Genomic DNA, 14,175 nt, shown 5'->3' with positions numbered 1-14,175 from the left:
TCAAGCTAAACTTAACTTAACACTTTACATTATTTCTGCCTGGTTTCTCCACCTTCTTCTAACCATTTACCTTCAAAGAAACATCTGTGTGTGTGTGTGTGTGTGTGTGTGTGTGTGTGTGTGTGTGTGTGTGTGTGTGTGTGTGTGTGTGTGTGTGTGTGTGTGTGTGTGCGTGTGTGTGTACGCGCATTGGCACTTGACACTAGTGTGTGCTTGTGACTTTCAGGCCCTCGGAGTTCCCATGAGGCAGCTGCTCCCTGTTATTAATTTTCCTGGCTCGAGTGAAACGGGGTCACTGACTCACAGAGGAGAGCTCTGATGGTTCCTCTGGGACCGACACTGCCTCACACTGACAAGTCCACTCCTGCCATTGAAGGCAGTTGAAAAGAGAACGATGGAAAGTGGGAAATGAGAAATGTTCCACACTGTTACCTCTATTACAACCCATTACCATGCAAACGGATTATTATGCATTGTGTGTGTTTTTCCGACTGTTGTAGGACAAAACACACACACTGCTGTTAACCATCTTTCACACAGTACTGCTGTTTTATTCAGTTTTCTAAATCTGCCACCACGCAGCTATTGACTTACATTTGTTTCAGAACAATATGATTGTTTCTATGGTTTTTACATATTGACTGAATGTGATTTAATAAGATACATGAGGCAACGTGGCTACAACTTCAGTCACTTTCATTATTGACGGATCTGCCACTTTCTCCATAGATTTAAAAGAGCGAAAAAGCACAAGTTCCTATTGCCAAAGGGGACGTTTTTTGAATATATAATTTTGTATAACCAATAATCTATAAGAATCAAGAAAAGCAGCAAATAATTGCATAAATTATTAGTTTGAAAAGTGGCTAAAATGGTTCTCAAAATATGAATTTTTGGTCTACAGCTGATCAGTTTTATTACCGTCTATATGGGAAGTAAGCTGCTTAATAAAAACATATAAGTAATAACTATAAGTTTTTGTTAATTAATCAATTATTTCTGCTTCATTAGACACATTGTGTTGGTATAACTGGTACCCCGTATCTGGTACAGAGATGGAGAGAATAGACAACGGCTAAAGTTGTGAAAGTTGTTCAATGGATCTGTGCGGCAACACACAGTCAAAGACTATTGCTCAGAATTCATATGAATCGCTTTTTAACTTGCAGCCTCGGAGCCTGGACACTCCGCAAATATCTGGGTCTCACCCGGTCGATACTCTGACATGTGTTGCTTTTACAGCCCACGATCCTCCGCAGCACTACTGCTTAGCTCTCTCCCACATGCCTCTGCCTCGATGATACCGGCAGTCACATTTCCGCGCTGCCAGTGGCCAGCTAGTCTTGACCACTGTAGCCCCCACTCCCACACAGCCGCAGAGCCTGTGGTTAGGTAACAGTGGGAGACTGGCATGCTGCACTGGAGGGGGTGTAAGACAGGAGGAGCAGTGGGTAGATATGGCAACTGAGGGATGTTATTGAGCGGGTATTTGCTATGAAAACATTGAAACATGCACACAGTTTGTCTGCAAGTCCACAAATGATAATTTGGGGTAAATGAGTAGCACTGCTGGATTTGGATGAAATTAGAGATTGTGATTGAACTGTATATTGATTTGCTTTGAAAAACATCCCTGATCATCTTTGTCAGCTCAGTGCAAGTTCACTATAGAAAGAAAGTGTTGGTCGATGCTGCAGCAGGAAGCAGAGGAGAGCTGCCTGCTGGATTTGAACTGACACCTACTCATGGCCGGGTTCATATTCCAATGATCACTAAGGCAGAGGAGATGTGCCTACATGCCACCCCCACAGCGAGCAGCTCTGCTTCTAATGATCACCACATGCTAACTCTCTGTCTGCTGCCAGCACCGGAGCACATGGAGCCCACCGATGAATAAAACCAGGGAAAGTTACAGAAGAGATTCAAATCAACCATGTGGAGTAAGATATTGAGGAAGATGTTGATTTAATCAATGACTGGAAATCATGGTTATGCCAATAGGTGATGTGAACAGAAAAGACCCTGAAAAACATTAAAAATAATGCATAATACTGAAAATGCACTTTAGATTGAACTTCTTTAGAGATTCAGGAGTAACAACTGGTCACATGAAGCCTGTCACTGTCCATGGTGCTGAACTAACAAACACACACAAACACGCACAAGCACACACACACACACACACACACACACACACACACACACACAAACACAAGTAACTTACGACCATGAAGCGCACACACATAACTCGTGTTTTTCATGGAAAGGATATGGCCACTCAATGATCCTCCTCGCGTATTTCCTGATGATGTTGTTCTCTGCGAAGATGAAGAGCGACCTGTTGACGGTGAGGCAGTTCTGCCGGTGGGGGACGGGGTTGTACATAGCCATGGTCCGGGCCCGCTGCGCCTTGGCTTGTTTCACGGAAGCCGACAGAACCGCCTCCGGGTCCTGTGGGTCCCCGCCTTGCTCCATGTCCCCGTCTCCGGAGTCCACCGTGGTGGCAGCGGACTCGTCTCCGAACCGAGCCATTCTACAAAGAGACGAGGACGAGGAGGCGCTCTGTTTTAGTCAGTTTTCTCCACAAGAAGACTTCTAATTAATGATAACTGTTCTTGGATCGGTTCGTAAAAAATGGTCCACCTTCGATCCTCTCGCAGCTTTTCGAGCGCCAAGATTCCTCCCCAAAAAGTTGCCAATACGTATAGCTCCACATCCACAACGGGAATCAAATCATTCAGCTGCGGGCTTATATTTCAGGAAGAAAACGACTGCAAACACTCAGCAGCATCTCTGTTATCCCATCGGTCTAACTGTGCGTTACAGTCAGCTCCGGATAACTTTTACGCACGCGTTCTATACTCAAAAAAAAGAAAGAAAAGAAGATCCACCGAGTTCCTATCTCACAATTGTCTATCAACATCCAAGCTCGTTTGGATCTGATCTGACAAACCGGCAGCAGCGTCATCAATATCTACCGCGCGCTCAACAGGCGCAGAGATCCGAGGGAAGTGTTCGCCAACTTTACGCATCTTCTCGATCCGGTAAACTTAAAAAAAAACAAGCCCCGTTTAACGCGTCAGAACCTGATCCTTAAAAAAATGTAAACGCACAAACCTCTTCTCCGATCAGTGCGTGAATGTTGCACGAGACAATTGCGGGAATCTTACAATCTTATCATCACCTGCTGGGGGAGAGGAGAAATGATCACGCATAAGCGGCGGCAGACCCCCACTCCCTCCTCCCACTGTACAACATTTCACGATGGCGATTCGAAAATGCATCTGAATGAAAGCTGGTGGAGAGGAGGGACATGTGTTTTGTTACCATAGCAATTAGAGTTTGCTGGTGATGAACAAATACCTTTTCCCTTAAAAAAAAGAAAAAAGAAGACAATATAGCCTATATACAGACGGCTGTGTGGGTATGTGATTCAAAGAGCAATTACATAAAGATGTTTGTGGCTGCTGTGGAATGATAAAGGGCAGTGGAAGTTCATTTAACACTAAATCAAAGAAGCAGGGATAGTGCACAGAACGGGGCAACAAGTTTGAGACAAGGCAAGAAAATAGAAGAAATAACCTTTAGCTCCTTCTCAATGAGTTTGACTGATTTCCTCCACAGTCAGTGTCATATTTTTACATTTCATATCAATCCAGACAGACTTGCACTATTAAAACATTTAAAACTAGGCCATTGTTCTAATATTGGAGTAAAAGTCAGGAGTAAAAATAGAGCATGAAATAGATCTGAGGGCTGCTCCCTTTTTGGGAGGGAGAGGAGAAGAAAGCCGGGTCTTTCTCTCACTCGGTGCCACAAGTGAGACCTCATTAGGCAACTGGGCTCTCTCGCTCCATCTGCTGCTCTCTCCCTTCCCCACTGCCTTCCCGAGGATGACCACTTCAGCCCCCACAGACTTCAGCCGGGGGGCAGGGTCTTGTTTCTTTTAAATGCATAAAGCTGCTGTTTGTCACATTTAATAAAACACCATTGCAGCTTCAGTCCAGATCATAAGATGTCACTAGACTCCACTATAGTGCAGGTATATGACGCACAGACGGGCAGTGAGCGAGGGCTCAGACTCAGGGGGTGGGAATTGTGATTGCGATCCAAGAGAGAGTGACAAATTCTTGCTTGGCAAACAAGTCGAAGTCTGGGGGAGACTGGAGGGGGGAAACATTTTAACAGGATCTATGAATAAGTCCCAAACCGAGCTCCAGAAACTCAGCCATGATTCTGCTGATGTGCATGGAGCAGGCGGGAGTGTCACTTCATGCAAAGCAGGAGAGCGACAAAAAGGCAACAATGACCTCTTGATGTGGAGGATGTAAAAATAGCAGCAGGTTTTTAATCAGCACGTCATGTGGACAGTTTGCTGGGAGTCAACACGAGTGTCCCTGCAGTGGTAGCTCTCGTTCAGTCTTACATAACAACGATTAAAAATAAAAAAACTCAACATAAATATTGGTCCATCTCCGCAAACATTCGGTTTCATATTTTCCATCTCTCTCTTTGCTGTTGTTTCCATAGCGACATAGCTCTCTCTCTTTCTCTCTCACTTTCCTGCTCCGTTCTTTTCATTTCTGCCAACAAAAGCCAAACAAAGGAGCAACCTCTTCCTACAGAAATGTGGTTCTCCCAACAAACACACACACACACACACACACACACACACACACACACACACACACACACACACACACACACACACACACACACACACACACACACACACACACACACACACACACACACACACACACACACACACACACACACACACACACACACACACAAGGTCATCACACATCTCCTTTACGTCACCGGCACCGCACCGATGACCCACTGCACCGCACAGATGACCAGATGTAGTCTGATTTAGAAGTGTGTTGCATTGGTTCGGCTTTTGTTCGGCTGCCTATTCAAAGGCCTTCTGTAAATAGCTGTGTATAAACCGTCAGCAGAAACAGGAAGAACGGCTCGTATCAATTTCCCCCCCGGCCTGAGCAAACTTTGAGGGAGCAGGTCACGAGCAGAAAGGGTCATGATCAGCTGATTAAATGTACGAGAGGGGCAACAGATGTGGTGGAGCACAGCAGCTGGAATTTGAATGTCCTCAGTCCAGCAGAAGAGAACCAACGTCTTTGGAAACACGAGCATCGGGAGCAGATAGCTGAAGCGAGGCTGCAGGTGACACGCGCTGTGAGTTAAACGTTAATGGGTGTACTTTGTGCCAGGACTCTGAAGAGCGTTTATATAATTGCAGACAGGCTTTCACCCAGCACTGACTGGAGTGGTTTAAGCATTTTATTTTCCTCTCTGTTCCCTAGCAACAGACATCCTCTAGTTCTGAGTTATGTGAGTTTGATTTCGACCAATAACCGCTGCTCATGGCCCAGAAGATCTGTGCCAGTTTACCTATCAGCACCTGGTTGTGGTTTTCAGAGCAATCGTCCGAACCGGCACCGAAACAAGATCCAAATCCCGAGCAGCTACAGAGGGACCTCAAGGAAAAGTTTGAGAGTGATACAAAAAAATGCTTTTTCAATCACGCAGAAATGTAATTTAGAAATTTTTCAAATTTGTCACCATAAAATCCATTTAACATTTCAAGGACAAAATCAACAATATCCAAACTCTGCTGCAACTCTACAGACATCATCTGCTGCCGCCCTGCTGATCCTCTACTTTGAGTCCGTAGCATCCCCTAATGGACAAATAACCACAATGCATGTACAGTAGTACTCTGAGACCAATGTTTTGCTCAATGTTTGGTCAAATTTTTCATATTTCAGCTTATTAAATGCTACAGATGCTCATTGTGACGACATTTACTGGCTGCAAATAAAAAAGCAAATCATGTACATGTTAGATTAACGCTGTATGTGTAACTGTACATGTGAGGAAAAGATGGAACCCATAAGAGAGGATTACAGTACGCCAGTAAAGTGGACATGTAGTGGGTGGTGGAGGTACAGTAGAGTAAAGAGGAATCAGACGATGGATGGACAGATGAGGAGGAGGAGGAGGAGGAGGAGGAGGAGGAGGAGGAGGAGGAGGAAGGGTTGGTGGGTTGGGGGGGTCATGCTGATGGAGTACCACTCCACATTCAAGTGGTGGAAAGCAGATATTCAGAGCGATGTGACGCCGGAGTTCAAAAGTTCACAATCAAACACCCTCAGCTCCGTCATTAATAACGCTACCCGGCATCGGATTTCAGTAAACCAACAATGTTACACAGGCAGGAACAAAAAAACAACATCTGATCAGCTGACGAGAGCAGTGGGAAAGGATCTGGTGATTCATTGGTGGAACGATTACAATGCTTGTGACAAAAGCCCTGTATCTGCATGCTGCTTGTATGGAGCAGCCTTTGTAATAAGCACTTTGTAGCTAAGCAACAAGTTAAAAGTGTTGAGTTTCATTCTGTAAAGGTTCATCATTTGAACCCTTGTGTTAACAATGCTCCCCTGCAGAGTGTCTGACCATTACTAATACGATTTTAGGAGAGGGGCCTGGTTTTGATGGTTCCACTTTATTCGGCTGATCAACAGTCGCTGGTAGCAACACAACAAAGCATGTAGAACCGAGCCAACAAAGGCAAAGAAGAAGAAAATTGCTTACAAATGAAAATGGATTTAAAAATGTAGGCTTTAACTTTTTCCAAAATGTTCTTCTACAAATGCTTTTATCAAGAAAAAATCAATTTAAAGTTTTTATTAGACCTAAAGGAGCCACAATGTGTTGGTGAGAAACTCAGAATCTGCTGATTTGTTTACAAATAACTCCACAGGTTACCTTTAACCTTTTTTCTTCAAAGCTGTGTCACACATGTTTTTATCACTCGGGGCCACAAGCGCCGGTCACGCCCACTGCCGAAGCAAAGCATACGTAAGATTGCTCAGTAAATCTAAAGGGAACTGCAGAGTTTGTAGTAATTAACTGTGGACTGGTCAATATGAAGGACACATTCACACATATCCACTTAATCCCAAATATTGATCAGTGCAGCTTTAGAGAAACAGTAATCTGCTCAGTATATTATTGAAGCTACAGGCTGTCGCACTCCTATCATCGGTTTTCATGACCGACTGTTTGACACATCATAGAAGGAGAAGCACAGATGTAAACATGTGTTGGCTGGATTCCATTTCCAATCTTTCAGCATACATGGTTTACTGCGACATTAATGTTGATACTGAGCTTTCTCTGCTTTGACCAGTCAGAATGTCTGCAATGAAAAAGGTCTATTGACTCTCTCTGACTTCCCAGCATGCCTTTGTAATGGACCCACAAGACAGGGCCAAGAGGTTGAAAACCATCACTGCATTGACAATACAGCATGTGTTTTCTTCTACCCTGGCACTTTCATCCTCCTCCGTGGAGATTTAGCATCTTTACACGTACAATTTAAAAGGACTCCTTCGCCTCAGAATCTCTTTTGTACTCACTCCCACTCCTTCCTGAGGGCCTGCGGCGTGCTCTGGATTTTGTGAGCCTGGTGAGCCATGATGATGTCCTTCTGCTCCACGAGTCCCCCACGCCGCCGCAGCATACCGTGGGGGCTCAGAGATCCTGAGCCCTGATCAGACGAGCCCTCGTCGTGACCGTAAGGCACATCGCAGCTGGCCGCTCGAGGTGGCAGCCCCAGGTACTCGGGGACGGCATGGGGGACCTGCAGGGAACTGGAGCGAGCTCCCTGAGCGAGGCCGTGACGCGCCGTGGGGCTGGGCTTCCAGGCCTCAGGCTCGGGGAGGGACAGGGAGGACTGGGCATGTGTCCCTCTTGTTTTACCACAGCTGGATGGAGAGTGGGTGCTGGGTGTTAGAGAGAGGGTCTGGTCTGAACTGGTGAACATCTCTACAGGGGTTGGTAGTTGGTGGCTTCAGCATAGTGCTGCAAAAGAGAAAAATGAGATAGAAAAAATGATGTGTTTAGTGAATGGTATACAAGATAGTTATAGATGAGACACTGCTCTGAAAACAACTGACATCATGTCTGTAATCGTCTATAATCTACTGGCTGCTAGTGGTCAGGGGTGGAAGGTGATGTCTGCCATTTAGGTCCAGACTGAATTATCTCAGCAACTATAAGACCGCCATGAACTTGTTCCACAGATAACAAAAGGCCTATAGAAGTTACTTGTCCTGAACAATTCACTCTTTTTAATGTTGATATTTTTAGGGAAATGTTTGAAGGATGAAATTTGACCTTCACGGTTCCCCAGACGATGAGTTCCACTGTCAAAAGTGATTCCCTGATTTTCCAGTTGGTACCACCAGCAGGTCAAAAACTCTCATCAGCATCAACTCTACACAGGAAACCTTTCCAACCTTCATGAATATCAGCTCACATCATGAACTGTATATCTGTTCACTCTGAACCACTCACTGGATGCTAAACTTATTTGAAATCTGGCTTCATGATTAAGTGTTGTGATGTTGTATCAGATCGGTATGTAAGCACAATGTGTATGTTAGCATGTTAATATTAGCATTTAGCTCATTCAGCTGCGCTACAATACAGCTCATAGATTGTATAGGCCAGTAAAGATGGACAACATGACATCTCTCATGAACTCTGCCTCCTCACTATTGGGACATGGACCAAACTAAAAAGTCTAAGTACACATTCATTAACTTTTTCTCAGAGATGGTTTGTGTTATTATAGGTAGTTGTTATCCTACTGGTGAAACGTGATGATTGACAGCAGAGACGGACTCACACTTGGTGGAGCCTGTGTTTCAGTTGGTCCTTGATGGTAAGATGGCAGCGCTCACAACCAGGATGTTGTGGTTTCACAAAGACAAAGAGACGCGTCATATACAGTCTAGAGCTTCACAGAGCGGCTATAGCTGTGACTCATGGTCCTCTATCTCTATAAAGCAAATTACATTGTCATCCAAGTGACCCTATAGAACTGGTATTTAACGACTGAACCATTCAAGCCCAGCAGTCTCAGCTAGGATGGGATTAAGCCTTAATGTCTCTAATGTCTGTATTGAAGGGTGGATGTGGAAAACAGCTGAGAAACACAGAAAATGAACAGTTCCTACAAAATAATGTTTTCCTTCCAAACTAACCAAATTGAATTCAAAGTGAGTGCCACCATTTGTCTGTACTTTTCTAAATGATCACCTGAGCCGGTGGGATCTGCGTTTGCAGCCGTGCGAGACTGGGGGAACAAAATCTTTGCACCAGCAGCCATACAGGAATAGTAACCATAATCATACTGGTGGGCAGAATAAGACTTGGTGCAGGTCTATAGTGAAAGTAATGAGGAGGAGGAAGAGGAGTCCAGCTTCTTAAAAATATCTCTGCTCAGTCACATGCTTTGTTTCCAGAATACTGGACACAACTCAACACACATATGCTGTTGCTGCTGTTGCCACTGTCCAGTATAGCATGTGCATTAAGTGAAGACAGAGACCTATTGGGGAGATGAGGCGGTGAGGGTGGAAGAAACAGCGAGGTTGAGATGAGCCGGTGCGAGAGGAGACGAGACGAGGCTCTTGTTCCACTGAGCCGGAGCAGCGAGGACGATGACTGAGTGTGGGAGAGCTGGAGCAGAGAGGCACAGTGACTCACTCATCAGCAGCAGGGCTCCTCACATCTGAACCGAGCCCAGTCTGAGTCTGAGCTCTGCCCCTCAAGACGCAAGACAGCCGGGGGCAGGAGGGTGTGCGAGGTCGGCTTCAACCAGCCACTCGTTCTTTTAGCACATCAGGTTAAAACCATATCAGTCATTCTCTGCAGCCGGGGATGAATGGGATATTAAATGTCAAGGCACTTGAATCAACAGGCGCGCGGAGAAAGGAAAACAGCAGGATGAACAAAGTAGGATGATGTGCGTGGAGGATCGATGACACTAATTCAAACGCAAAATAATAAAATGAATCATGGATGTCAGCAGTGATTAATTAGCTTTTTACACATAAGAGCCTCTTGCAGCAGTAAACACCTTATCGGTTTAATCAATAAAGTTAAAACATGAGCTTCAAGCGCTTTATATTTCTGTACGACGCTTTTATATTTGAAGTTAAAGGAAGAGGTGTTTACGTAATTTAGTTTCGACCAAGACTGATCTTCATCAAAAGAGGGTATTAAACTAGGTTCTGGTATTTCCCTAACGGATAAAAACACTTGCCTAAAGGTGCTTATTTATTTCTATATAATGCTTTTATGTTTGTATATATGAAAAGGTGTTTCTATAATCTTCAGCCAAATCCAACCAGTATAATCCTCATCAAAGAAGGATTTAGTCCAGGACTATTGAACAAGATTCTGATGTTATATCAACTATAGGTAAGTAAACCTGAAGAAACACTTGCTTAAAGATGCTTTTAAATTTTCAAATCTCATATTGTTGCCTTTGATCTCCTCCTGAATCCTAGAGCAATTAATTGTAGGAACGCACAGGAACAACAAGCGGCGGCTCGTCTAATGTAATCATGTAAGTGTGCACATCAGCTGCAGATTCACATTAACAGGTCCTGCTAATTGGGATGTTATTCTCTTTAAAGAGTTCACAAGTGGAAAAAAAAAGAGAAAGAAAGAGGAGCAGCAGTCCCACTAAGAAGTAGAAAGATGAGGATTCAGATGTCAAACTGGAGGGTGAATGCAGCGACAGGAAGCCAGCATATCAATTAACTGATTGAAAGGATTAATGAATGAAATAGACGGATTTACCTTGACGTGACGCGCGCTCCTTCATCGTTCCACAGAGGCAGCGACCAGGTGTCAAATCCAGCCCCTCTCACCCGGTCCAAGTTCGGCGGTGTGAGGAGGCTTGCGCGTGGATTCCTCGAGTGATGCTCGCCGCTGTATGGCTATAAATACTGCCGGGTGGCGCGGAGCCAGGGGAGTGGGGCTCAGAGGAACGTAAACAGGCACGGGGACAGGAGCCAGGCGCCATGGAGACTCTCCCAGTCATCCTCTCCTCCTGCGGGCGGGCTGCCGTCATAACGGGAGCCACTTCGCACACGAGGGTTCATTGGCATGGTGCGACTCCACCTCAGCGAGGGTCAGGTGGTTCTAAGTGGATGCAACAGGTCTGGCAGCACGTTTAGAGACGCTGCGGCCACAAGGCGGACGGGCTCAGGTGCAGTTTGTGCCACTAGATGGTGGACTACAGCCACATACCTGCCGCGCAGCAGGTGGAGGAGGTGTGCGCAGTGAGATTGAAGGACGGGGAGGGAGCAGTGTTTGTTTACCTGCACCTCCATCCTTTCATTATTCACAAGCAGGGCCGGACATATGGGGGCCCTGAGCAGTGGGGGGCCCTGTCTCTCAGAGGATAGAGCAGCTTTCACTTATAACCCTTATTCATTTGAAGCCCATTAGATTCAATAATTGTCTTCATTATTGCAATTAAATCATACATTAGGGTCTCTTTTTTTTTTTTTTTCTTTTATAATGGGTGCGACATTTCATTTATTTGACTGGGAGAAGGATTTACTGGGAGGCAGGACCCGTTGAGAAATTGTATATTGTATTCTAGAACAAATACTAGATGTTCTTTATCTGGTAAATATTAAATTAATTAACATTATAATTTTCACTTTTCAACCCACACATTTGACTGTCACATACGTACTAATGTCACTGCTGCAGGTTTGGGAATAGACAAAAGTGATGATTCTTACTTGTGGCCCAATTATACAAGAGTCTCAGTTGCAATACAGTGGCCACTCTAATTCAACTAATGATGTATAACTACGGGGTTCCCCTGGTGGCTGTGAGGCCCTAAATAGCTGCTCTCCTCACTACAGTATTCCCCCTTTCTGCCCTAACCCTAAGGCATATATTCCCAAACTGTTCACCTTATGATCCCCAAAATGTGTTTAACGGTCTACAGTTATCCCATTGAGCGAGTTACACAGAAACATTCACCTACGTGCACACTTTGCAATGTTCCCTGTGGAGCTGTAAGTCAAGCTGCTGTGTCTGATGTCACTGCTCGTACTCGTAATCACATGGAGACAAAGGAAATCAGAAGGCCGATGACTGATTGCTTGGTTTTATTTTAGATTCACGAGTGCGTCAGCGTTTGGACCAGTTGTGGCTAAAATACATCATTGAGGATTGTTTTTTAATCTAAACAACATACAGCGTTAAATATAATTCAGATTTTGCGTAACACTAGAATTTTGGAGGGGAAGAAAAACAAGTGACTCAAGCCAACATCACATTATACTGAAACTCTGATGCAATACTGCTTTGTGTATCTCTGAGTGTCAGTTTGATTAGTTTCTTTTGTACCGTTCCCAGGTCACAAACTAGAGCCCAGGACAGAAAAATCTTTTTTTCCTCTGTGATTAAAACACGGCCACGATGGTCTGTGTAGTTAATTAAAAGGTCGGCTGTGCTCCTTTTAACCAATCCCATTATTCCCTGAGCTCCGGAAGAGGTGTCAGCGCAGGGACTGGGAGCAGCGTGGAAACCATCTGCTGCCACCAACACTGGAAGGTAAATGAAGACTTCAAATCCACACACACACACACACACACACACACACACACACACACACACACACACACACACGCCACACGCTACTATTCAGTCTGTGTTGCTTTGCCTATATCTCTTCATCTATTGTCCTGGGATGAGTCATTGTCTTAATCAAGAAGACGTTTTTCTTTCACAGTCCCCTCAGCTGGTGTATTTCCAGTGATGACGTCAAGTTGCCTCTGAACAGAGGAAGATATAGATATCTACAGACCACAGCATCTCAGTATCTGTTTTAAGACTCGAGTATGTGACATGAAGAACACTGAGGATTTTCTAATGTCCCCATACCTTATTGTGTGAATTAGATATGGATTTATGTAATCTACAAGAATCATCTCTGTGAGAAAATAACAGCAGTCTTCTCCTCCAGGCACGTGGCCAAGTGGATGCATGGAGTGAAGACGCCAAGCTGGGAAACTGCTGCTATTGAAAGAAGAAGAAGAAAAAACCCGCCATCAGAGTAAACCATCAGGTGTATGTATGTGTTGGGGGGACGTGCATGCTGTTCCGTGCATGAGACAGTTGGTAGTGAAGGGTTGGCAAATCAAATCTGGTCTGGCATGAGAAGCTGCCCTCAGGCAGACATCAGATCTGGTTTCGATGCTCACCGGCTCCGATTTTACAGACGCCTGCTTGGTGGAACGCGGGTTTAATTTCTCTGGGATGAAAGTATGGAGGCAAATCTTCGTGGGTAAATATATCCACAACGGTCAATGTATGAGGGGCTGAAGAGGAAATGTTAGAGGAATCTCTCTGCAACACATAGCGGACATTACTGTTATACAGCCAAGGTTCTATAGTGGAGTGTTTGTAACTAAGTACATGTACTCAGATTAGGTACATGTTAGTTTACTAGAGTGTTTCTCTTTATGCCCCTACTACTACTACTACTACTCACTGAGAAGAATACACCGACTCAACTTTTAAGGGTCAAATTAAGGTAAATTATTCTAACTAAGACATTGTCAGTCAATCCTACAATACTTTCATAGTAAGATTTATTCAATAACTTTTGCACATCAAACAATTATAGGATTTTTTTTCTATAAAAAAGCATAATTAAAAATATAATTATTCAAGTAACCTATATTAAGTTGTCAAATTACTTTAACTAAGCAATTCTCCTGTTTTTTTTGTTACATTACTTCCATTCTACTCAGAGATCCTTTGTTATTCTGGGGGGGGGGGGGGGGGGGGGGGTCCTTGAACAGGGCATGACATCTTCCTCCAAAAGTGCAGATACGCATGAAAGAAAGAACTTCACACATAAGTGCAAGCTATTAGTATTAATTGAACTGCTGTTCATGTCTTGAAAATATAAAATTCTATTCTCTATGTCTGAGCTTCGTTCTACCAAACACATGACGTTACATTTTAATAACGTCTGGTAAGTGGTGTATATTTTAAGTTCCGTTTTTTTCCGGCTGCTAGAAGAATGTCAGCTCAGGGACAACAGTGTTGGAAGTTGAAGAAACTTTAACTTCGAACTAAACACTGACCTCAGTAGAAACCGTCAGTGGACTGCTCACATCTCGTGACTGGGGATTGACAATAACATTTTACTGAAGCCACTTTTCTTTCTGAAACGTCCAAAAAAAAAAAACTTCAAAAGGGTGTTTTAATCATCAAGAGTCAATTTATTTTCATATTCTAAAATTCAAAGGA

At 44.2% G+C, this 14,175-nt stretch overlaps 1 protein-coding gene across 1 annotated transcript in view; it reads right to left on the bottom strand.

Annotated features, from left to right (window-relative positions):
- The window catches only part of cacna1eb (calcium channel, voltage-dependent, R type, alpha 1E subunit b), a 44,614-nt gene extending 36,756 nt beyond the window's left edge, over positions 1-7,858 (bottom strand). Inside the window, exons 1-2 of the mRNA XM_053437748.1 lie at positions 7,452-7,858; positions 2,273-2,533 (exon numbers count right to left, since the gene is read on the bottom strand). Of these exons, the coding sequence (XP_053293723.1) occupies positions 2,273-2,533; positions 7,452-7,858 (668 nt within the window). The remainder of the gene's footprint in view (positions 1-2,272; positions 2,534-7,451) is intronic.
- Positions 7,859-14,175: the final 6,317 nt, after the last annotated feature.

Source organism: Pleuronectes platessa, chromosome 13 (genome assembly GCF_947347685.1).
Source record: "Pleuronectes platessa chromosome 13, fPlePla1.1, whole genome shotgun sequence".
Lineage (NCBI taxonomy): Eukaryota > Metazoa > Chordata > Actinopteri > Pleuronectiformes > Pleuronectidae > Pleuronectes > Pleuronectes platessa.
The sequence above is the reverse complement of the archived record's forward strand: the minus strand, read 5'-3'. Positions and strand labels throughout refer to the sequence as shown.